This window comes from Rousettus aegyptiacus, unplaced genomic scaffold, assembly GCF_014176215.1.
Source record: "Rousettus aegyptiacus isolate mRouAeg1 unplaced genomic scaffold, mRouAeg1.p scaffold_m13_p_15, whole genome shotgun sequence".
Taxonomy (NCBI): domain Eukaryota; kingdom Metazoa; phylum Chordata; class Mammalia; order Chiroptera; family Pteropodidae; genus Rousettus; species Rousettus aegyptiacus.
The window spans coordinates 5469765-5496413 of NW_023416290.1; the positions used below are offsets into that span (position 1 = coordinate 5469765).

The window sequence follows — 26649 nt, forward strand, 5'->3', positions numbered from 1 at the left end:
TCATGGTTTCATACAAGCCAGGGAGAGGTGGAGCTAATAAGCATTATGGGATCTTAACTTCTCAACAGGAAACGTAACTTCATAAGACAAAAGCTTTTCCTGTATCTTGTCCTCCCTCACCCCACTTTCCACTCCACCTGCCATCCTACTTCTGCCTCTCCTAGTGGTGTTATTCAACTATCAAGATGTTTCAGGCACTGTTACCAAATTTTTTAAATGGGATTTTGTAGCATATCATGGGCAATGAGATCACAGGAGATACACGTGTTCCTTAAAAAAGCATAAAATAACATATGTTACAATTATTAAATTAACACAGAGGGAGTGTCCTGATGTTTAAATACACCTCAAGATTATGTCTACTGAGCAACAGCTCTCTTTTATACTTAAATCTAAATACACCCTGAACATTTCAATGTGCTCTGAATTTATCTGCAATCAAAGGAAGGAAAAATAGGGCTTGAGTGAGATATGATCAATTAAATCCAATTTGTGGAGTGAGAGGACCATTTGTCAGTGTCTATGAATGCTTGGTACATACAGAACAGATCCTGTGTAAGAATGACACATGCATAATTTCTTTATAAATTAAAAAAAAAAAAACTTACCCAAAAGCAAAATATCTTTATACACCATGGATCTCTTTGTAGCTCCAAGCAGTAAATGCTCCCCGGCATGAGCTCTCAACAGTGCCACCTTGGTGAAAAATTCCAAATTTAACAATTAAATATGAAATAGGATTAAAAAATGGTATCATATGAATCTGATTAACTTAGTGTTCTTTAAGCCTGGGTCTTTTTTCGGTTTGTTAATAAACTATAACATTCACAGAACGTTGCCATCATTAAGCCTTCAACTTTTTTTGAAACTTAGAATATCGGTAATGTGTTACTATTCAAAATTTCTAAAACTAATAAGTCAATACAAAGTCAGCAAAAACAAACAAAACAAACAACAGAATAATTAAGTGTTTGGAATGAAATATAATCCAGCAAACCCAGAGTTCAAATCTGGCTTGGCCACTTGCTACCTATTTAATCGTTTATGTCTGGGATTCATTTGTTTTCACCAATCAAATGGAGATAGTGATAAAAAACTTCAAAGTGTAGACAAAAGGATTAAATTTAAAAAAAAAAATGTATGTAAACATAACCTCTTACACTCACACCAAACAAATCCAAACAAAGCGAGGACTGCGACAGAGTGAAATGGGCATTAGGGTCTGGAATCCAACACATTCGCCATCAATCCTCTACCTCTTTGCACTTAACTCTCAACTGAGCTTCAATGACAGGAAGCATTTCAGTTTTAACACATCAAAGTCATGGTCCTCTACATCATCATCATCTCAGTAAATGGCACCATCATCCAAAATGCTGGTTTATATCCAAAGCAAGACTCCGTTTTGGTTCTTCTCTCACTGTCTAGCAAACCCTGGTACCGTTTCTCCATTGGTACCACTCAGCTCAAGCCTTTGTCATTCTTCCCCTGGCCTCACACCATATACTCTAAAGACCTAACCGGTGTCCCTGCTTCATTCCCAGTCCCTCTGTCCTAAATCCTCCTTGATGGAGCTTCCAAGACGATATTTGTACATTAATAATCACTTACTACCACTCCTCTGCTAGAAATGTTTCACTGATCTCTTATTGTCTTTAGAATAACATCCAAACTCCTTCTCCAAGGCCTCGTAGGTGACGGCTCAATGCCTTGCCCTCCACGCATGTCTTGGATCTCAGCTTGCAACACCCCTTGCTGACTTTTCTCTAGGCGCATTATTTCTCCCTGCCTCGGGGCCTTGGAACATGCTGCTCCTGTGCCTGAATGCTTTCTCCTCAGATACTTCTATGCATAGTCCTTCGTCATTCAGATCTCAGCAAAAATCTTCTCTGACCCTCCAGTTTAAAGTACCTGGTACCACTCCAGCCCAAGGCATTCTCCAACCACTCATCCCGTTCCACTATATAGAACTTAACCCCACCTAGAATCAACTTACTCATGATCTGTGTATTTTTTTTTTATTGTCTGTCTCTCCAAAACAGAATGCAAACTTTATGAGAAGAGTGACAATCTAAATTTTTACTGCTGAATACTCATGGCTCATAAAATTGAACATTAGCCTTAATAAATGTTTGTTTGATGAATTTACTCAGTGAATTTAACTCATCTAGAGCTCGGTTTAAAAAAAAAAAACTGTTAAACGGAGATTATAAAACATATGCCACAGAGGTCTTGAGAGCATTAAGTAAAATAATAACCTAAAATAACATAACTGACAGCTAATTCCACAGTAATTCCGCAGCGCCTTACCCAGAATAGACACATACCAATCCCCCCGTGGCCATTAATGCTATATCGTTAATATCAAAGTCTGAGTTAGTAAATTAAAACTGGTTTTGACAGGTTACTGGATTTCAATTGCCTAATTTTCAAATCTTTGTCTTCAAACATAAGTCAGCAACTTTTAAAGAGGACTGATAATAAAAATATAAAACTGATAAATAACATAAACCTGCTTATATAGCTTGGGGTGAGACAAGTAGGTTTTAGCAATTTGGCATTATTCACTCTGAAATAACCTTCTGTGCCAAGCTATCTTTACGATATGTCAATAACCGTGACTCATACCAGGAAGGCACTGACGGAACATATTAAGAATAATTTCAGACTTCACAGAATTTTTTTTTCCGTCACCAAGTAAAATGCTCTCCTAGAAATGTAACTAACTTCCTATGATCACTTCTTTTTTCTGGTTGTGTAAATATCTTGTCCTTCTTTGACTTTTATATAATCTTCTACCTTTCCCTTTGAGTGTTTCTTTGTTTTTATGTATCAGTGATAAAGAACACTAGTCAAAGGATGTAAAGATATTCTCTGGGTATAATACATATTGTGGTTTATTCAATGTGGGGAGAATTGGAAAATTTCAAACTATTTGCATCTGCAAAATATTACATACTACTTAGATAGAAGGGTTTAAAATGAACCTGAAACTAATAACCTAATCTTCACAGACTAATTAGGAAATTAAATTTCTTAACTATTAATTAAATGTCTTAATGTATGTGTTATAAAGTATAAAAACACATGAATTAGAAAAAGATCATTACAGCTGAATTTTCTCTATTCCTCTGTACATTTCAGAGCACGATTCTATAGACTTTTTTTTTTTGCCAGACATACACTTTTTATACAGCACTGCTCAATAAAATTGACAATATGAATAGCAAAATTTTATATGTTAATTGCATAAAGTGCCCATAGTGGCACCAACACACCCTGTGTGATTTCTGTCCAGGAGCGGTCTGGCATTTCTGAGGAATTTTACACAGCACCTTCGGTAAACATCAAGACAAAAATAGTGTGCCCCTTGCCTCCCATACCTCTGCCCTGCCAATCTTTTGTCTCATGATGGCAGTTACTTATCTGCTTTTGTCCCACACTTAATCCTTTTAAACTCTAAAAGGAAAATGAAAACAGTGTCTTGCTTGACTTCATACAATCAATACATTTTCAAGACCCCTGAAACAGAAGTTGTGCCTCTTGGTAGAACAAGAAGGTGAACAGACGAGAAAACCAATCTTTTGCTCATCAGATAATTTAACCATTGTCAAATAGTAAATCTATTAGGAATAGTAAATATAGTAAATCCATCACAAATATAATTAAAAGAATGCACAAACATGGCAGAATTTAAAAACATGTTTTTTTTTTTAAAGCGTTCGCAACTTCTGTAACTTCTACCTGATCATCCAGCGGTAACTCGCAGAAGGCGGGGATGTATTTCGCCCACTCCACCAGGACGAGGAGCTGCTGTTTCATGGACTCACAGACCTCGCCGATACTTGCAATTTTCTTAACATTTATGTCAGCGCTTGTGCCCGGGCTTGAGGCTGAGATCTGGCACGAAGAAGAACATTATATTAATTTATCACTTAAAATAGTCCTCCGTGTTCTACGACTGCATAAACACCCCTGAAGCGGGCACGACCGCTGTCTCAGTGTCTTGAAAGATACTACATATTTTTAGATTGAGAAAGAAAATACCTATCAGTTCAAGTTCAGTTGAAAACATTCGCTACGTGGCGAGCACATGCACTGGGAGCAGTATCTTATTTTACTGGCCAAATCTATAGAAAAAGTTACCCGACTTTCAGAGAATTTCATAATTCAAAATGACTCTACAAAGAGATAAAAGAGGATTTACATGAAATATGTTCTGTGATTTTATTACTAATTAAGAAAAATGACATTTCCGTTAAGAGATCCCATCTTTAATATGCTGGAAAGGTTATCCGTGGATAAAGTTTACCAGACTGGGGAGAAAAGACTCAGATGAGAAGCCAGCAGAACCGTTTATGTTCTGCTTTGGATGGGAAGTGCTCCAGAATAAAGTCAAGACATCCACCTTTGACCCAGCCGCACTGAAAAGCCCAACATGTAATGACAATGTTAAGAACTATATACAATTTTGAACCATATAAAAATATAAATGGTGTCAAAATGCTTTTCTGCCGAAAAAAAGAATCACTTCCCAAAAGTTCTTACAATTTTTTTTTTTTAATTTTTGAACATTTATGCATGTGGATGTGTTTTTCTGTAGTATGTGTATTTCCTCTTGAAGCCGTTCTCTAAATGCTTTATAGGACCATCAAGCAATCTTCAAGTACTGATGATGATAATGGTGATATTAACTTCATCATATTACCCTTGTATTACCCTTATCAAAAACGAAAGTAGTTGCACTGAGTCATTATAGGACTGGATTAATAATTAGCTATTTCGTAATTTGCTTTATAAGAGAAAAATATTAACATTTCTAATATGCTAAAATGCTAAAATAAACTGTCTTCAGAAGATTTCTTAAGTGATTTCTTTTTATGTCGATAACTTATGACCCACATTTTTCAACTTTAGAACTGGTAATCTCATTCTAGAAACTTAAGACTCTTTCTTCTGTGTTTTTTGAATTCTGGCTTTCCCCCCCTTCGATACCAGTTTCCCTTCAAAACCAGGTGCCAAGGTGAGTTCTTGAGCCCACAAGTCATTTTCAAGGAAGGATGCTCTGATGTTGGGTCTCAACCAAACTCCCTCAAAACTATTATAACGGATTTCACAGATTCAATTAATAATACAAGAAACTGCCCCCAGAAGGCTGTGCTACACATTAAGTGTTTTAAATCAACCTTGTAAATTTTTTTTTTTAGAATCTTTGACTAAAATGCATGTAATTTTTCCATTTAATAAAGAGGAACTTGTCTGGTAGTCAAAATTAAGTCGACCGTCCGGTTAATATTTTCAAATTAAAACTCCTGAATTTGCCTAAGTGTAGTTTACGGTAGTGATGAGCACATTTGACTGAGCCTGGAGTAGTTCAGCCTCCCGCCTGAGTGGGCGTTTGATTCTGCCGAGCGGGGCGGATGCTGGTACCTGGCGAGACCGAACCTCCGCCTGTGCCAGCGTGTTGATGGAGGGGATGTTGCTGCCATCGAACGTGCTTCTTCTCGTGCTTATTCTATCACGTTCATTTTGGACAGCTAGGGGAGAAAAAAATCACAGTATTAATTGGTCAGTTCTTTTCAATATATGTCAGGATATATATGCTTTGAAGTTAAAAAAAAAAGTCAGTATAAAAAGTGAGAAGGGGTGTTTCTATAAGGACTGTGGCTGAAGATATTTTTCATTTTAAACCACTTTTAAAAGTAGAAAGAGCCAGGCCTGTCACTTGAGCTCATAAAATAGTTAGTGCCTTTTGGGACTTCAAGATGGCGTGCAAGTTAGAAAGTGTCGGGTCAGCCAGTTCAGCCACGCTGTATCTTCCTAAGATGGTTTTCCAGTCTCTCAAAGTTAATAAAACCACAAGATAACTAGAGAAGCGCATCGCCTGCGAGATCGACCAGGTCAAAGATAAGAGGGTATTCACTGTTAGAAGACATGAGTCACAGAGTTTGAAACTTCCATTTTCTTTTTCTTCTAAAACACTAGCAAAAATGGAAAAATTTATTTTACTTATGATTTTAAAATTACAGTCTTATGATCTCTTGTGAAGCAATGTCCTTGGGGAAAGTTTACAAACGTTAATACAGCACAAGAAGCAGCATGCGGGGAATCTCGCCTGAGAAGACTGAGGTTTGAACATTACCGTTTTGGAAAGGTGAAGGGATCTCATGGGTTATGTGAAAGGCTTCTCTGAGAGAACAAGGTCTACTTGTTTCAAACGGGAAAGAAAGAACAATGCGCATCCCCAAATTCCTTTTTGAAAACTAAGGTTTAAATACAGAGAAGTGTGAAATATACTTGTATATTTGTCACATAAATATATAAATGTAAAGCAGATGTCAAAGTTGGATTCAAAACTTAGGAGGTAAAATTATCTCTGTTAATCAACAAGAATGAAAAAAAGGCCTATAAATCCTAATTATTTAAGTTAATGTTCGGTTCTGCTGGAAAGATAAGACATTAAACAGTCAACTTTTTAATGAAATTATTCTTCTATTAAAAAATTCACAAATTTCTACTTCAAAATTTACCCAAAACTTACTATTAGATATTAACTCATTAATTTGGAAGAGAAAATACTTGACTTTTGCCTTTAAGCATGAGTAGTCTTTCGGCTGGAATAAATCATTAGCATTTTACTTAAAATTATGTTTACCGGTAGCTTACTCTCCCCTTCTTTTTTTAAAAAAACTAAATTTGTCATTGATTTTTCAGTTTAAACTGATGAAATACATTTGTGGAGATAAAAAATTAAAATGGAAGCCATGTTTTTATTAATTTACATGATCAATCTTTAGAAAAATGATATTTGTAACCTTATGCTATATTTTTTTTACTTAAACTATGTTTATATACATTTCCATCTAAAAGTAATCTTGATATTATGCTATTATTAAAAGTAAGGGAAATAGAACTACTCTTAAACCCAAAAGTCACTTTCTAATCTATTTAGGAAAAAAAAATAAAGTATTATTCCAACTAGTAGAAGATATAATTCTACTATTTTTGAAAATAATTTTATTTCCTGTAAAACAAAGGATATATAGGAATTGATTTGCTTGTACTTTTGTAAGAAATGGATAAAGATGTCTGACAAAGTGTGTAATTAATCCTATAAACTACAAAATATTCTATTAGAAATCAGACATTTTTAAATAGGAAAGTGCTTCTCCTTTAATTTGGTACTCTCGTTTGCCTTCTTTTCTGAGACAAGCGACTTGAATGAAACTAATGGAGTTTTTGTGTCCTCAAAATATTGAGTGACAAAGAAAAATAGCTATGGTCAAGACAGGCTTAATACATCTTACGTTTCTGTAGCACAGAGATGTGATTTAATATTTTTATAGTTTGTGAAATAGTTCTGAAAAGTATCTCTTTGTACGGGATAGGCATAACTTTGAAGCAAAACTGAAAAGCAAAAGATCTTGTAGTTGCTATTCTCTCCAGGCATTTAAACATATTCAACATACTTGTTTCTAAATTAATCATATCTACAGCGCAGGATCATATAATGAGATTATTTCATACATTCAAAATAAAATTAGAATATCTAGTCTACGTCTCTCAACAGAATGTAAGTTCCCTGAGAGGAAGGCTTATTCTATTATTGGAACCTCCACATCCAGAACAGTGTTTGGGAAGTAGTGATGCCCAATAAATATTTGTAAAATAAATAAATGGATGCATAAAAAGTCAATGATAAGTTAATGTTTAGGAAATAAATAAGGACATTCAGTTGTTATTGACAATAAAAATGTGTTTAAAGACACACTTATAATTTTTCCCTATTAATAGATTTTGCCGCTAATCTATGAAAGGAGAAATTGGAATGTGATATAGACCACACTTCTGCTGCCGGGCACAACCCAGCAGTGCAGAGAACGGTGTGTGGTCTCAGTCGTCACGTGACAACTGCCTGCACTGCTTACTAGCTGCGTTCCAACGTTCTTGGGTAATTCTTACACTTAAGGAACCATAGCATAGATTCCTCATTGAAAAAAAAAAAAAAAACTGAGGAAAACCTGAACTTGCGTGAAAACATGATGACTAAGTGAACATGACAACCTTGATCAGTAATGCTAAGCATCGTATCGTGTTGTACAGTATTACCTTCTTTCTTCATTCCCGCTCTAAAACACTTTCTTAATCGACAGTATCTGCATTGATTCCTTTTGTCCTTGTCCACAACGCATTGACGACTGAACCTATAGTAGCAAAAAAAAAAAAGATGTATTAGTTTACAGAAAATTATTTATGAAAAAAAAGCAAATAAGCAGACGAATAGACTTTAAATATGTATGGCCAAAAATGTCCCAATAGAAAGGAGGTATGAGGACAATTAGCTATGGCTTTTCTGCCTCATGATCAGCATGGGCATGAAAATATAAGCCTTACCTCTTGCGCAGTCTTTATAATAAAATAAAACCAAATGAAATCTCACTTTTGCCCAGTGTCTTGGTCATTTCTATCATGAAAGCCAAACCTAATTTAAAAATCTTTGGCATACAAATTTTAATTGCTTATTGCTAAATGTTTTTGGTGTGCTGGAGAATATATCAGAATGTCATTCCTCTGCATGTTCACGCTTTGCTCATTTGAAATATGCTTCGATTAACTTTAAATGGGCCTCGTATCCAATCAACATACCGAGCTACATGTCAAAGGGCAGTCGAGAACAGCACTAACACTAAGTGTGCACAGTTAGCTACCACCTGCTCCCGCCCGGCCTCCACCGAAATGGCTACGATCAGAAACAAACAAACAAACAAACAAACAAACAAACACAGACAATAACAATTGGTGATGAGGATGTGGAAAAAATAGGAACCCTCATACGTTGCTGGTTATAACAGAAAATGCTTCAGCTGCTTAGGAGGAAGTCCGACAGTTTTTTTAAAAAGTTAAACGCACAGTTACCATGATTCGGCAATCCACCTCTAGATGTAAACCCAAAAGAAATGAAATCATATGTTCATACAAACATTTGTAAACAAATGTCCATAGCAGCATTATTCATAATAGCCAAAAGGTAGGGACAACCCAAATGCCTAGTAGCTAGTGAATAAGCAAACTGAGGTACACCCCACAATGGATAGTTACAGGAAGCGAGTACTGATACCTGCTACGACACGCATGGACCTTTGAAACAGTACTCTAAATGAAAAAAGTCAGACACAAAAGGGCACATATTGCAGAAAATTTAAGATACATCGAATGTCCAGAAGAGGCAAATCTACAGAAATAGGAAGTAGACTAACAGTTGCCTCTCACTAGTTGGAGGGAGTTAGGGGGAAAGACAGTGCGGCTTCTTTACAGTGGTGAAAATATTCCAAACTGATTGTAGTGATGGCTGCACAGCTCTATGGACATATAAAAAAACTAACTGTCCACTTAAAAATAAAAGAGTGCATTCTCTGGATTTAGTCCCGAGCTTGATTTCCAGGTCCACCATTCCATCTCCACAGAACTTGGGAATGCTATTTAACTCCTCCCCACCCCCTTCACCCCTATTAATTTACAATCATTAAGACAGGGAGGACTTGCCATAAAGGGTTAAGACCTTGGGGTAAATATTAATCACATATTAAGCAATAACATCTCTTCGCAATTCTAGCCTAAAATTACCCATATGTATGATGTGTTCCGGATTATTTATAATTGGTTATTAATAATAAGAATAAAAAAACATATTTTGTGATCTATACAGGAAAATATTTCTTCTATAAAACAAAGGTGGCCGCTTAAAATTGAATGATCATAAAACCTACTGGAATGGAGCAGGAAGGTACACGTCGGGGGCAGGGAAGAGCAAGATTCATTGGGAACGCACAGCTGAGACTCAGGAGAGCGGACCCGGTTACCGATAAGCACGACAGAACACGTCCAATTAACACTGAATTTCTACAAAAATGGGGAAACCTTATTAGGCTCCTACTGTGTAGAACATCCTGGTGTAGGGATTAAACGGAGGACTTTTACCTGTCTCCTCTGTTCACAGAACGTATACCTTAATAGAACGCACATGCAAGTTTACGAATAGCCACAATGCATCTCATGATGGGAGAAGCATTGAGCCGGTCATTTAAAGTGCTTTCAGAGAAAACGCCCACCTCCCCTGTGATGGATCAGATAGAGTGGCAATGAAATTTGTAAATCTAACAAAACGGACAAATTTGAGACCAGCACAGCTTGATCTTAACAAAACCTTTAGGCCCCTCAACTGGCATCAGGATCCTAACTTTTTCAAACAGAACATTATGGCCGTTGCCTAATAGCGCAGGACGTAAGGAAGGCTGAGGGGACGGCAGGACCCCCGATGGGAAGGAGGGAGCAGTTAACTGCGCGGGTCCTTGGAGCAGCTTCTAAATTTCCCAAAGTGGCTCTGTGAACGCTCCTTTCCTACTTTTCCCAGGCAGGTGGACATCCTGACAGCCCTTTGCGCTGATATTCTGTGATTCTTGAAACTTTTTGTTGGGCTGAGTTGTTTGGATCATCGTTTTCACACACGTGTACTCCACTTTAAACAGAATGCGTGGCTTAAGTGTCACTTACGTGTTATTTTGTATTTCTTTTAGTTGATAGTTTTGGAAATCTACTTGATCTACTTTTCACCTTTAGAGTGTTGATGCGTATAAAAGCAAGACCCATCTAAATATTATTTTTTGTTTACCGAGAAGGTTTTAAAGTGAATGATTTACACTTTTTGACCTACTAAGCTTTCCTGGAAAAATTACTAGGAACACTAGTTAGATATTTGGGGTTACATGTTAACTTTTTTCGACACCTCTAGAAATGGAATGGGATCATGCTGGAACAGAGTTAAGTTCTTCCCAAATACATATCCTGTTCCTAAAACAACATAGTGTTCCTAAAACCTTACATATTCCTTTCATTGACAGAACAAACACAGATATTTTTCTGTTATAATTAATCACTTTGAATAGCCCATATTTAACATAGATATAATATGCATTTAATAACTGTCATTTGAATATTCAATGTGGAGTTTCTAACTCTAAACTGTGCTGTGTTGCTGACTAGATTTTTTTTTGGAAAACAAACAAACAAACAAACAAAACTGCCTACTAGAAATGTAGGGCACCTACAATGTAAGTAAATAAGTTTTAGATAAAACATTAAATTCAATGGTGAAATTGTGGCATGAGAACTACATTTAAAATCCTAGGGTTGAAAATGTAATTTCATTCATTAGCATCAACACGTTACCAAAATCATCTGCACTATTTTAGAAGAAAAATCAATATGCAGAAAAATGCATGCACTGTGAAATCATCTCAACACAGCTTTAAATATGTCTATTGGTATATGAACATGTGATAAAGCAATAAAGAAACGCAAGGCTGAAAGACAGTAAGTTTCAGACAGTAGTTACCTCTGAGAGAGGTGACAGGAGGTGTCACCACGTTGAGTGTTAAGGATGTGGAGATTTTTATGTGCATTTTATAAGTCTGAATGTTTCATAAAGAGAACCACCTCGTGAATGCGTCCTGCCTACACACCCACACATCGTCACTCGTAATGTAGCTCACAGACTCGGTTCTCAGAGTCACGGAAATGTGAAAGCTCTGAATTTTATTCCCTTCCTTCGGGCACGCCATTTTGAAGCACCTCCAGGGATACCTTTCCTAAAAGGAACATGTCCAGTACCTGCAGGAATAGACGTGACTCTTGCGTATGCTGCGTCTGAAGAAGCCCTTGCACCCGTCACAGCTGGAGGCTCCATAGTGCTTGCCTGTCGCTCGGTCCCCGCAGATGGCACACAGACAGTTGACGCCGTTGTCTGCGGTATTCATACTTGTCGTCTCTGGGGCAGAACTATCTGCTAAAGGAAGAAAAAGAAAAAAGGAGGGTAGCGTCTTTCTGCCTTAAATCGCCCTCCCAAATATCCGTGGGCTTGCGAGGGCCCGTCCCTGGGCTTCAGGGAGGCCCAGGCCACCGCTCTCCGGTTAGTCGCTCGTCGCTTCTGCCAGCGTCCACTCCAATGTCCCCTTTCATGCATCGGACAATCACACTTTGGGGCACTTTAGGCTTGGTCCGCCAACTACGCTCTTTCCCAAAGGCCGCTCACCCTGTCTCATGACACTTAATATCAACCGTGTGATTGAAATCCCCCCGTTGAACTCTAGTCTTGATGTCGCCCATGGCTACTGGTCCGAAATGCCCAGGTACCTAGATGGAATCGATGTATAAAAGCAGCTCTGAGTTCTTCCTCCAGTTCGCCATGCCAGTCGGTGGTGCCACCCCGGGCCCTGGGGACAGTGGCCTGTGAGCAGTCACTGGGTTGTAGCCAACCCAACGGTGAAGTCCACATTGAAAATATTTATCGAATCCATAACTTCTCACGTTTTCACTGTGGCCACCCTTATCCCGCCGGCAATGCCCCTGCAGCCACAGCACCCTACTTTCTTCCCTTCTTTCGCATTGTACCCCTGCAGCTTACGACCCCAAAGCCCCAGAGTGCTCCTGGCCTAAGGAAGTGACATCCGTCAGCCTTCTGCATCAAACATTAGCTATACGTACACCTCGCCTTGGGTGCTGACGCCCTCCCCCCTCCCCCTTCCCACTACATGGCGCTACTGCTACTATTTCTCTGTCCCGGTCACAACTCTCAACAATGTCACCTTTTTTTTTTTTTTTTTTTTTTTTTTTTTGCGCTCGAAGTCTGTTCCCGTCTCAGAGCCTTTATATTTGCTGTTCCTTCTCCCCGGAAGGAAAATTCGTCCTCAGGAATTTCATCCGGCTAGCTCTCTCCAGTTTCTGCTCCAATCTCACATGTTTCTGTGAAAAGTCTTCTGAACACACTTCTAAAAGGTCACCTCCCATCTGCCTTCCAAGTAGAACCTAGAACCTTGCTTATTTTTTTTAAATAACTGCTTCATTGTCTAAAATTATATTCTGTATTAGTTTGCTCACTTGTGATCCATATTTATCCATGAATACAGACTTCATGATGTCAGAAAACTTATCTGTCTTATTCACCCCTCTGCCTTCCAGCTCTAAGAACTATGCCTGGCGTGGAGTAGGCATCTAACATATAGCTTTGAAGTCAGAAGCTTAAAAAGACCTACGAAGATATTTTTACTTAAATATTTCTTAAATGAGTTAATGTTCATTATATCTTTAAAAATCTGTATATACTCAAAATATTGAATATGTAAAATAACATTTAAAATTTTTAATTTATCATAAATTATCTAATGTAAACATAACAGTTCACAATTATATCTCCAATATAACAAAAGATAAAATTAAAGATTGTCATGTCTCAATTACATTCTGTTACTGCACATATATTCTACTTATTAATACTTCTGTGTAGACAGGTATTATCATGTAAAATTTTATAAAGTTTAAAAAAACCTTAAAGAGAATACGCTTAAGGTTAATCATGTGACACTAGAATTTAAATCTAAGAATTTCCCTTTTGTTACACACACAAAATAGATTAGAAACACAGCAATTAGAAGTGTTAAGGATTTGCTGCATGCTGACAGATTATATGGAAATATGAAAAAAATTCAAGTCTTGATTTAAGTTTAATATCATACTTATATAAAATATTATTATATGAAAACAAGTTAAACATCACTTTGGAAACTCAGTTGTTTTAGTAAATATTTATGGTAAACATGTCCCTACTATTTAGCAATCTCGTCTAAAAAAATCATAATTACATTAAGATAAATACTCTATCGAATACCTCTAATCAAATCTAAACATAAGGAATCAAAATAGTGACTTCCTAAAATTTGCACTATTGGTTCATTTTTACTATCTTTGTGCTAAAATGTCAGAATTCACTTCTGACAATTAAAAAAACTTGTCCTACTAATAATGCAGCATCACAGACTATTATGATACTTTGTGTACAGGATCCATTGTAATTCTGAAAACACACACATCATTTCCCAAGGTATACATTATTAGTTTAATTTAGGAGTTCTACCAATTATACCTAATCTTGGACAATATTTTTACTTAAAAAAATAAATTTAAAGTCAATATTGAACTGTATTATATAAAGACATGAATCCTAAACAATTCATCTCATTTAAAGTTAAAATGTTGTCGTAGATAAATACCAAGAGCTTTGTGAGGCTAAACGTTAGTCTGTCGAGTGGGGCTATAACATAAACCTTTATTTCCTTTCATATTTGTGTTCAGTATAAAAACCTGCCTGTAATCTTCAAAGCAGTTTCTCATCACCAGCAATTCAGAGCTGGACTAATAAGAAGAAAAGGTACCGGTAGACCTCTCCCGTGTCCTTTGGAATCTCTGTTCCATACGTCATTTTAAATACTGCATAGGAAATATGCTTTACAGCCCATCTGCTAATATTACTTATTACTGTGATTTCCAGTAAATAAAATCACTGCTGAAACTACTCTTTTTTCCTAACAGGCCCATGACAGAATTCTGAGGTTACTTCATTACACATAACTAGGCTTTTTCTATCTCAAACATAAAATAGACATAACGCAATTAATTTAAATTTTGTGACAAAGTGCAAAAGCTCAGATTTGTGGCCTTGAAAGCAAGACCCGAATTTTCCAGCAATAAAACACGGGGAAGCTCATTCTTACCTCTCCCACGAAACTTACTTATGCTTTTCATATTTCCAAGCAGATGAGAACTCACCATTTGCATTATACAGGATCTGCATAGTTTCAAACTCCAATGTTGTATATGTCGGGTCCAAAACTTCACTGTAATTTGCCATGTCCATGTCCAGTATCGGTTCCGATACCCTCATCATTGATTGAGAAACACACATACAAGTCCACCACCACAGGCCCAGAGTGTGTGGTGGCTGTTTGGCTTTCAATCTGGGAGTGAGAACTCAAAGTTAATTGTAACTGAGTGACTTATGTGCTGTAGTGGGAGGGGCTGCAGAACTGTAAACTCCCTCAGCAGGCCATATTCTGCTTCTTTTTCTTTTATGGCAGACGAAAGCAATTCCTTGTGATAATCTTGGAATGCTTCGTGGAATCACCTTATCTGAAGTGCTTAGTGGACTAACACGATTTCCTAAATTGATTTCCAGTAGACAATAAATGATGTCATTAAGAGGATTAGAAATAGAAAAGAGAATCTCTCAGGTTTTAAACTGTAATTATAACATGATCTATCCCACTTAAGGAGCCGAAATCATATACCGCACATTCTAAAAGGTGGGACTTGATTGTTATAAATTTAATAAGTCAAGACTGTAAGTTAACCCCTAACTTATCAAGGAGTATGAATTAGTAGTTATTAAATAGTCATGGGGATTTAGAGCATAGCATAAGGTAATCTCAAGAAAGAGATTTTTTAAAAAGTCAATGATTTATATTAATCACTGTTACTGTGTAGTTGAACGAAGAAAAACATATGATAAAATACATTTATATATATATTTAAAAAAACCCTGTCAATTTATGAGTCTGTGACCCTTGGATATTTGTAAACTTTCCAACAGCGGAAGTGTAATTGCTAGTATGTCGTAGACATTAGAAAAATAATTGTGACATGAATAAAATTTCATTTCTTTTGACATCTGATGCTTTTTACACTCTAGGTATTACCGGAAATAAAATTACCCAGCGTGTGGGGATCTACACAACACCATCATCAGCCTTCTAATATCTAACATCCATATAGCAAGGGATATCTTTTATGAGTACATGCAACAAGGCACATTTAGAAGAGCGCATTAAATGATTTCATTTTACTTCTGAGAATATGCTTATTGATTTTATTTTATAAGAAAGAACTCCACCCACATTTCATTAAAAAGTCAGAATTTCATTGTCCACATTTTGTTAAAGATTACTATAAAGTAATATTTTTTATTGAATTTCTTAAAATCATAAAACTGGTGAATAACGTATTGTACAAATTATTTTATTTTTCATCTGGGAAGGCTGGTCTCTTAAACTCAAAACCACGTGAAGAACAGCAGAGAAAATAGCAGTGAGTTACGTTAGCAGCAGATTCACTAAATCAGTGATCATCGGAACAGCCTCCCTGCCTTCACATCCTGTAGCACTCTTAATTTGGAAGGATTATGTTTGGGGGATAAATTGTAGGGACTGATTTTCTATAGCGAATGCTCACTGGAATTATTCAGCTTTTGGAGAAGTGAGCAGCAAGCAAATCCAATGGCTTTCATTTGCATGAAGTGGTTCTCATTTGTGGTAAACTGACACAGACGTGTTTCCTGTGTGAACCAATGGGAGTGTCCCAACAGAAGGAGAAGGAAAGAAAAGGTAGAGAACCATTCATTCATAAGACTGCAAAACACTCAGAAAAATGAGGAATCTGGAGTCTCCCGTTTATTCGCAAGGGATATGTTCTAAGATCTCCAGTGGATGCCTGAAATGTGGTTAGTACTGAACCTATATGCACCATGTTTTTCTTACACATATATACCTGTGATAAAGTTTAATTTCTAAATTAGGTGCAGTAAGAGATTACCAACAATAACTAATAAAATAAGACAATTATAACGAGATATAGTAATAAAAGTTATATGAATGGCTTTTGGTCCATTATCAAGTAAGACAAAGGTTACTTGAATACATACAGATCCACTTAGCCTCAGTTTAGTTTTTTTTCTCAAAGAAATTGAAAAATATAGCAGACGTCCTCATTTCTTAAATTTTAGGATTGGTAATTTACTGAACTGATTAAGCCCATAAAATAGAAAATCATAAAAATGGTATATTCATGTTTAATAGTGTATTTGAATTAAATATGTTTAATTGCTACTGTTTCATTGGATAACCAAGAATTTTTGAGTAAGAATCCACTGCTTAAGATTTTTTTATTAATTTTTAAAAATAAATCCCATACAATGCCTTTGATTTCTAGTATTTTTTAAATAGAGAACAAAGTCAAAGCTATCTGTAAAGCAACTGGAATGTAGAAGCCTGTTAGAATTTTATGTTTTTTTCAAAATAGTTTGTATATTTTAATCAATTTATTTTTATCCACTTCCAAAGTGTTTCCCTTGTTTGTTATAAGGAAAAATTTCTTTTAACACTTATGTTTCATTGGATTATGCAATGAACTAAATAATGAAATGAAAGAACACAAATGAATGGCGCTAACACACTAGGTAAGAAACATAAGTGACCCTTGATAACTAAGTGAAGGTGGTCAGATGGGCAGGGGACATCGCAGTGCTATTCGCAACAGCCAAGATGGAAACAATACAAATTTCCATCAGTAAATAACTGGATAAGAAATATGTGGTATATGGTGGAATACTATTCAGCCTTAAAAAGGAGTGAACGACTAATACATGCCACAACATGGCTGAACCTGAAAAGCATCATGCTAAGTAAAATGAGTCCGTCACAGAAAGACAGTACTGCGTAAGTCTCCACATATATGAGAAACCTAAAGTGGTCAAACTCATAAACTCAGAGAGGGGTAGTGGCTGCCAGGAGCCAGAGGGAGGGAGATGGGGGGGTTACTAATCACAGGGCATAAAATTCCAGTTAAGCAAGATGAATACTCTGTGAAAATCGCTGTACAACATTGACCACTCGGCAACAACGTTTTATACACTTCAAAATTTGCCGAAAGGGAAGATCTCGTGTTAAATGATCTTACCAAAACAAAATAAACTAAAAACATATTTATGAAGAACTGAACTCTATCATAGAAAATGTAATCAGGGAAATGTAAAATATAGCAAAAAAACGTGACTGCTATTTAAGGAAGTGAATTCGTACGTTCCACAGAGTCGAGAGCCTGAGTTACTCCAGGGAGTGGGCTAAGTGGGGATTGTTAGCGTTTCTCCTGAATTGATTTTAACATGAGAAAACTGTAGTTAAAAATTAATTTATATTCTATGTCCAATCCCCCCCTCTCTACTTCTAAAATTAATCCGGCTAAATGCAGAATGTTTTCATTTGCTTAAAGGGGAGTAGAGAAGGACAATGAAGAGAACGAGAAAGAAAAAAAAGAAAAGACAAAAAAGAAGAAAATGTCACAGTGAAACAATTTGAGTCATGGCGACTTTTGAATTTTTAACTGTGAATCATAACCAAAGCAAGTGTCACACTCCTTAGTATCTTTGGTGTTTTCTGTTCAATACTGATTGTGAAATTTTCGTAATTTAGTAAATTTGATTTTTAGAAACATGTCCATGGCACAGTTGAACAAAATAAAATTATACAATTGATCTGTATAAACCTTAGATATGTGAAATAATTAAGGTATTTGTTTACAAATTTTCAAATTTAAAACTTTTAAATTTCAAATTTCAAATTCAGTTATTTTCAGAAAGGAAAAATGGATACCACCCAGGAAGTTTTTTCATTATTACTTCAATTACTTTCTTATGAGTAAATTCATTTAGGCAACATTAGACTAAAAATTTAAGTAGGTATAAAAAAAACTGTATTAATTTTATGCCTAGATGACATAGAACCAATTACCCTTCAATAAATGGGACTTAATGTTACTAACCCCTATATTCAACATAAATTTGAGTACTTTTAAGTTCTCTTCTAAAGGTTTCATTGGGAAAAACATCAAACATTCATGCTAATTCTTAAGACAGTAATTTGTAATAAGTAGCATACATATTTTAAAGTGAAATATGTAAATGTTAGCTATGCTCGAAAATATAAATATATATCATAAACTGTGATCTACTGACACTCTCTCTCAATAGAAGTCACTTTGTAGTATCCGTCTGTAAACTGAGCAAGAAGCTACTGCTCCTGCGTGTGATCTCGTGGTTTGCAGGCCAACGCAGACCTTCTCAGGACTAGTCAGGTCAAATACCCTAGGGAGACAGACAGTACTATCTGCAGATAAAAGGTAGATTTTAAATAGCATGACTAGTGTTACTGAAAAATATCTCTCTCAGAGCAATGGTTTTCTAAATCGGGATATAAAATATAATATTTAAATTTCTTTAGAGCAACATAATGAAAAATGAAAACGTAGTGTTTGGGAAAAAAAACTCAATTCACTACTGACTATTTGAGATAGTAAAAACATTTCTTTCTATCTTATCTGCAAGACTATTAAGCCTGTTAAATTGTTCTACACTTTATATTTGATTTAATCATGTCTTCATAGCGTGATTTAAAACAGAAAACAGGCTAATAAAAATCAAGGTTATTTTCCTAAAAGACTTTTTCATGAAAATAATTTGGAACGCTAATATCAATATTAAAACACTTTATTTTAAAGTTACAGTTAATAAAATTTGTTCTTAAATGTATTCCTTAGAGGTTACTTTTCATTACCAAAAATACATACTAATCCCAAAAGCAAATTAGCAGTTTCTCTTGTTCCTGTATTTCTAGTTATAGAAAGAAATGCAAATCCAAAACTAAGAAAGAATAGAAACTGTATTATAATTCAATCAGTTGCTGTTCGGATAGACAAACGGATTACGCAGCACACAGCAGAGATCTAAATGGAACCAAGAAACTACTCTGAATAAAAGTTTAGAGGTGATAGGAGAAATCTGCATATATTTAATTTACCTTCAAGGTCAGTTGCCTTGTGATTTGAAACAGACTCTCCTTTTCAGAAGATAAGGAGCTGATTAGCACTAAATTATTAACTGGAATATAGATATAGTGGTAGGGAAAATTTAAAAAAAAGTCTGGATATGAGGAACATGTTAGGATTCCACAGTCACTATTTCTGCATTTGATTTTACAATGGGCATTATCATCGTTGCCACAGCCAACTCAGCAAAATCAGTCAGAATATTTAAGATTGTGGCGGCTCTCCGATAGGCAAGTTGCTGCATGTTGTAAAATGAAAGGAAGTTACCAGTGTCTATTTCAAATATGGTCTGAAGAGGTGATAATGTTTAATGGAAACAGCAACAGTTTTACTACGTTGAGTGCACTGCCACATTTGAACATTTTGAACAGGTATATTATAGCGACTGCTAAACTTTAGCATCTGGGAACCAAATGCATACATACATGTATACATACTACAGCATGTATACAAAAGTTATTTTTTCTTCATTTCGAAAATGTAGTAATAGATTACATGCACAATCATATACTCAATAACTTCCCGACACCTCTCCTGAAAGTTTTTTCATATGCATAGAAAGAATAACGTATTAATGATATTTAATTTAGATAAAACTAAATAATATTTGTGTTCCATTTAATAAAGGTAGGTATATGGTAATCTCAATTGAAATGTTAAATATTTCACCTCTTCAGAAAAATTTCTTTTTGAAAAAAGCAATGTTGATTACTTTTTCACAAATACGATAATATTTCTTTTAGAAGAAAAATATAAGACAACATTTAATAGCAAACAAATATTAACGTGAACTAAACATTAAGGTAAGGTCATGGTTTTTGGCAATGTGCTAAGTTTCAAAATTAAAGTAACACCAGGTCTGACAACTCAATAATTTGGACTTAGTGCCCAACTTACACACCAGGCTGGGGACTCAAACTCTGCTGCCTATCAGAATCATCTGGGGGAACTTTTAAAGACCCCAAGGTCCAAGTTACATCAGATACCAATTAAATTAGAATGTCTGGGGGTGAGGGTCAGGTATCAACGTTTTAATAACCTTTAGGTGAATCCAGTGTGTGCAGCAAAGTGTAGAAACCACTGCTGTAAGCTCTAAATTATTGATTTTAAACGCTCTATTCATTATTATGTGCCTAGAGCCTAGAATATTGTCTCCACATGGTTGACACTCCACAAATACTTATTGAATGTGTAAATAAAATACATATGCAAATAATTAAGTTCAACAGAATACATTTATGTTGCGTTCATAAGTATATTTTGTATGCGAAACACATTTCTAGTCACTGAGAATTTCTATAAGAACAGAGAAATCCCTGCCCTCATGAAACTTACACTCAAATGATAATAATAATGGCAATAATTTATATTTCTATAAAGAAATGGATAATTGAACCGCTATCCTTCCTCTGAATCCATAAAACCAGACTGAGAAATAGAATTAATGTCTCACATATTTAGACTTTGAAACAGCAAATTTACTGGTTTACAGGTGGACCGAAAGAGTTATAAACCCTCAGGCTCTCTGATTCCTCACGTTCTGTCTGAAGTTACTGTTTTTCCTCTGGCATTTCAGTGGGAAGTGGCTAAAAATTCTGAATTAACAAATATTGGGCTGCTTGCTCTCAGGAGAAGTACAGGGTGAGGTTTCTATGAGCCTCTGGTCACATTTTCATTGGCCAGTCAATGTGCGACCTTGTTTTACGTGGGTTTCTGTTTACAAACCCCTCGTTCAATACACATGTTGTTGACTCGTTAATGTCGAAGCCACGGGGACAGCGCTGTAAGCGGGGAAGCGGGTGTGAGGCGAGTGTTTTTGCTGTAAAGCAGCACAAACCTTCCCGCAATCAACAATACTGGGCTGTATTTCAGTACCACAGATGGGGCCATTTCAAACAGCAAAATCACCAACAAAAAGCATAAAAATGAGGAAAACATGGCACTAAATATGCTGTGACAAGGACACGTGTGTCCAAGCTAAAACAGGAAGGCGGAGGCCACCCGTTTGACCTCAATGGGGACAGTCCCCTCACGCAGCTAAAACTTCGCCACAGCAGATCCACACATGGCTGACCACAAAGCACCTCGAAAACCGATCCGGGGTTAGAAATAAACTTTATAAGTAGGCAAATTCGCAAACGTGGAACCTGAAAATAGTGAGGACCCACTATGCATACATGTATGCATTACTACTCAGGTTTTTGATATGCAATAAAAAGGAAGCTATTCATTGGCTGTGTGACATATTAACTTTATCCTCAAGCAAAGAAAATTTTCTGAGAATTACAGTCTTTTGTAGTCTTTCAAATATATACATATTTTTAAATCTCCTATGCTAATTTGTTAAGTCACTGCCGATCTGTAAAAAGCTACATGAATAGATTTTTGTGATTAGTATTTGGGTTTTAAATATAAAGAAAAAATTGATATATATATATTGACAAATCCATTCTCTTTGTCCATATTTGTTGCATCAAGATCCAAATGTTTATAAGTCATTTTATTTGATATGGGAAACCAAACGATAACTTTTTAGTTCCAGGTCCATAAAAGTAAAAACCTATTTTTAAATCTTTAATTTAAAAACAAAACATAAAAAACTTTCAGCCAGGAATTTCACTGTAATATTGGATTCTGATATTAAGAGGGATGTTTGTTAGGGTGAACACTGTTCCACTCACATAAATTAGGGCAAGTTAATTTTTCAATGATAAATATGTATCATGATAAAAGATATTGTGTACGTCTCACTGTTAACTGTCCAGTTATGGTTAAAAAATAAAATGAAACAGAAAACAAGAGAAGAGAAAAGAAAGAAAAAGAAAAGAAAAAGAGAAAAGAACAATCAGGTTTGAAATATGGACTTCTGGAAAAGTTTAAGCAAGCCATGAACAAATTAAATTTAAATAAATTTGATATTTTTTTGTATCAAAATGCTAGGACTAAAAAAATTGTTTGCTCAAGTGTTAAGAATGAATCAGAATAATTTTTATGGTATAAGTACTATTATCTTAAATTAAAATGAGTAAAAATTAATACTAAGTAGGAAAAACTATACAGTAAAACTTACAGGAGCCGATCTGTTTTTCATAGGGCTTAAGCTTATACAATTTTGAGTGGCCTCTTTAAGAGGAATAAATTACTAGAGACACACTGCCAAGGTCCCATCTAGGGCCCAAAGGAGGCTCGTATAACTGATGCCTCTGAATTTAAGTTTCATTAGCTCCACATCTAATCTACCTCTGACTTACCAAATATGGTAACTGTTCAGATTTTAAATTATATTATCCTAATTCCTCCTTTAGCTGTGTGGCCACTCCCTTTTATTCATCTTCCTTATCTATCCCATAAATGTTCATTATTTAATTTGCTATCCCTCCCCCCACCCCGCCTTTGGAATCTCATACGTTTAAAATTACTATCACTATTTAGAAATGCAATTCCAAATTTTTATTACAGTGATTACTTCACTGCAAAACATAATTTTACATCCTTATTATTGATTAATCCTTTTCCCCCTAAAATGCTTTCATGTCATATAAAGTAAAACTTCTACCCAATAATATAAGTGGGGACCAAAACATTCAATCTTTTTACCGTGAGGTTAATAAAATGACCCAGGTAAGCCAATAGAACTCGTTGGCTTAGAGGTGAATGTCAGGTGGCTCAATTCATCTTCCCAGGTTTTATATAGACAATTAAACTCATTTACCTACAGCAAACCAAAGAGCTTGCTGTTCTGATTTCTCTAAATGTATCATGGTATACAAATATATATATAAAATTGTTGAGAAGATGTATAAGTTCTTAACAATTATAGCAACCAAGTCATACCTATTCACCTTGACCTATTCATTGTTATCCCTACCTATTAATTCCCACAGTGCATTTCCTCATTCAAGGTGAACTCACTTCCTGTGTGGACCACTGCCACAGCCTCCCAGTCTTTTCACTTCCTCCTTCCTCTTCTCCATTCAGGTCATCATGTGTACTCTATTCTGTATATGGGCTACAGTTCCTGAAACACTTATGTTCTAATGCTATCATTCCTACTCCAACAACATAAAAAGCATACAGCTTGTGGACATTAATACATAGAGCAGGGTTTTGAAACTACTCGTGATACAAATTGATCAAGACAACCATTTTAATCAAACAGACTGATCCTGTAATTTCTTGAGTCTTTGCTAAGTCTGAGGGAAATGAGGTTGGGCATGAAATTAGTAAATGTTTTCAATTGACTTAAGTGACCTTTTACTATGTGTTCCAAATTCACAGCGGTTCCTTCCAGAGTTATAATCTTACCTTGTTATTCATATTCCTTATTGTTAATTTTTATAGTGCATATATTACACATACAATTCTATTTAATAAATATATTAATAGAGAGTCGACCTATGTGAATTGCGTGTTCGCAGTAGATCTTTAAAAGGTACTCAGATCTCCGTGCTCAAATTCTAATCTGTGGATACATGGGAGTGTAGAGTTGTGAAACTTTATCAAGCTATACACTTATGATATGTGTACTTTTCTTTATCTATATTATACTTCAATAAAGAGTCTAAAAAATAATCTGCCATAAGATTGTATCTTAAGGAAGTATCACTATTTCTAGCAACTCAAGGTGGCCCATATAAAGTGTCTTCTGTTAAACGTTTTCATTATACGACACACACCAGTACACCAAGGATGTTCTTAGAGAACTAACGATTATTGATATTTCTATAAAAAATATTAAAAAATGAATACAGTTATGTTTTTCTGGTCCGTTATAATCAATGTAAGTGGTAATACAATGTCTTGGTAAGCTTTTCATTAAATTTAATATTCTCTTCAGTTTTACGGACTTAGGGGAGGTTCTAAAAAATTCATTAAATCTCTTTACCCAAAAAAAGTTTCAACAGTTCACCCCTTCCATCTATGTGTGTGAACTCCGCTACCGCACACACCACCTGCTCACGCTCACCAGCTCAACATACACGGAGAAGAGCCACAGACACTCCTCTCCTTCATTCAGTGTTTATCGCTAGGATCCAAAGTGTCGAAACAGTTAGCTTAATATATATTTAGCAATGGGATCCATGTGTTTTGTTAGTATAATTATGGAAAGAAGAAAATGAAATTAATGATTTAAATTTTTTTTGCAGGAAGCGGCCATCGAAGCAGTGGGATTTACTTAGAAAAGGGGCTACTCAGAAAGCCCGTTGGAAAAGGACAGAAATATAATGTTCGAGCTCCTTGATTCTAGAGACTGATCCAGCATTTGGGAAAAACATGAAGGAGAAGAAATTGACCATCCCGTGGATTCAGGGAAGTCACTTTCTATGCCTTTGGGACGTTTGCAGAGAGTGAGGATGCAAAACGTTCTTTCTGGTTCCGAAAGCTTTGCTTTTTCTTTCGCGTCCTCTGTCTTGCGGTGTGCTTATGTTCATTTTGCCCAGCTAATTAAAGGCATACGGCAGCACTTCTGTTCTGTGGGCATGGCATCGTTCCAGCTGCACATTAACTTACACGAAACATCGCTCTTGAAATACCACTTCACCCAAATTAGGCGGCACATTAGGAAAATCATCCAACTATAGCACTAGTCTCAGTGAGGGGTGATTTTTGCCCCCAATGGGACATCTGAAAATGCCCGGAGACACTTTTGGTTGTGACAACGAAGAAAGAGGAGTGGCGATGGTATCTAGTAGGTACAGGCCAGGGATGCTGCAAACATTTTACAAAGACAGAGTACTCACGCAGAGCAAGTTACCTGGGTCACAGGCCAACAGTGCTGAGGTCGAGAAACCTTGACCTACAGTATGGTAAACCTCAGTCATGTGTCCTCATTGAAAATTCAATGTATTTTAAATGACAGTCAATAGTGGTAATACGTTTACGTGTTCTGAAAATTATAAGAGCCGACTATGATAATATGCTCGAGCCTTTTGGAAATTAGATACAAGTGTTTAATCATTAGGCATTTATTTATTTAAAAGTTATTATAAAACAAATGTTCGTATAAACATATTCTGGTATACCTGAAGCTATTTAGACACAATATCTTAAATATCATCATAACCCCAATATCTCCTCAGTCAGGCAGTAATATGCACATAAAATGTTTGATAATTCATGAACTAACATATTAGCATAACAATTGTAATTCCTCTGGGCAAAATGTTGTACGGAGATATCTAACAAATACAGTTTTTTGTTTGTTTGTTTGTTTGTTTGTTGACTGAAAAAGAGCTTTATAGTCTCCAAAGTGAATTATGGTAACAAAGTACTGGTGAGGAAAACATAGGACAGTATAAGATACGGAGTGAACTATATATACAACAGACATTTCAAAAGACAACTTTCATTCAAAAGATAATGACTACATTTGTTAATGTCATTAATACTACACTCATAATACACACTTTGAATGTTCTGTTTGTATGCTTCCGCAACGGGACTTTCAGCCCTATAGTCACCTCTACTCAGCTCTTTATGTGAGATCTTTTCTGTTTTAGCTGTCAGTTCTTACCCTGTTAAGGTTGGCAACCTTGTCTTCTCTCATGATTGCAATTATATATATATAATTCATATATAGTATTCATAAATCTAATTCATATATCTAATTCATATATATACACGTTAATAAACATATGCTGATATATAGATATAGATAGGAAAAGCAATAGAAAAAGAGACAGAGACAAAGAGATATTGAAAACTATAAGACATACATGAAAGAAATTGAAGACATGCTCATAGACTGGAAGTATTAAGATCGTTAAAATGTTCATATTATCCAAAGCAACCTACAGATTCAATGCAATCTCTATCAAAATTCCAATGGCATTTTTCACAGAAATAGAATGAAGAACTCTAAAATTTGCATGGAACCATGAAAGACCCAGAACAGCCAAAGCAAGCCTGAGAAGGAAGAACAAGGCTGGAGGCATCATGCTCCCTGATTTCAAACTACATTGCAAATCTACAGTAATCAAAACAATATGGTTTTGGCATAAACACAGACACGTAGATCAACAGAACAGAGAGCCCGGAAATAAACACAGGCATAAATATGTGGTCAATTAATTTATGACAAAGCAGCAGGGGACATACAACGGGGAA

At 35.7% G+C, this 26649-nt stretch overlaps 1 protein-coding gene across 4 annotated transcripts in view; it reads right to left on the minus strand.

Moving 5' to 3' along the window:
• HNF4G (hepatocyte nuclear factor 4 gamma) overlaps nucleotides 1–26649 on the minus strand; it is an 83509-nt gene that overhangs the window by 7356 nt on the left and 49504 nt on the right. Inside the window, exons 1-6 of one of the 4 annotated variants that reach the window (XM_016153681.2) lie at nucleotides 14659–15316; nucleotides 11668–11839; nucleotides 8110–8204; nucleotides 5431–5537; nucleotides 3745–3900; nucleotides 609–696 (exon numbers count right to left, since the gene is read on the minus strand). In XM_016153681.2, the coding sequence (XP_016009167.1) occupies nucleotides 609–696; nucleotides 3745–3900; nucleotides 5431–5537; nucleotides 8110–8204; nucleotides 11668–11839; nucleotides 14659–14794 (754 nt within the window). In that variant the 5' untranslated portion in view covers nucleotides 14795–15316. Of the gene's footprint in view, nucleotides 1–608; nucleotides 697–3744; nucleotides 3901–5430; nucleotides 5538–8109; nucleotides 8205–11667; nucleotides 11843–14658; nucleotides 15317–26649 lie in introns of those variants that run through there. The other 3 variants (XM_016153680.2, XM_016153683.2, XM_016153682.2) reach the window with 3 other exon arrangements.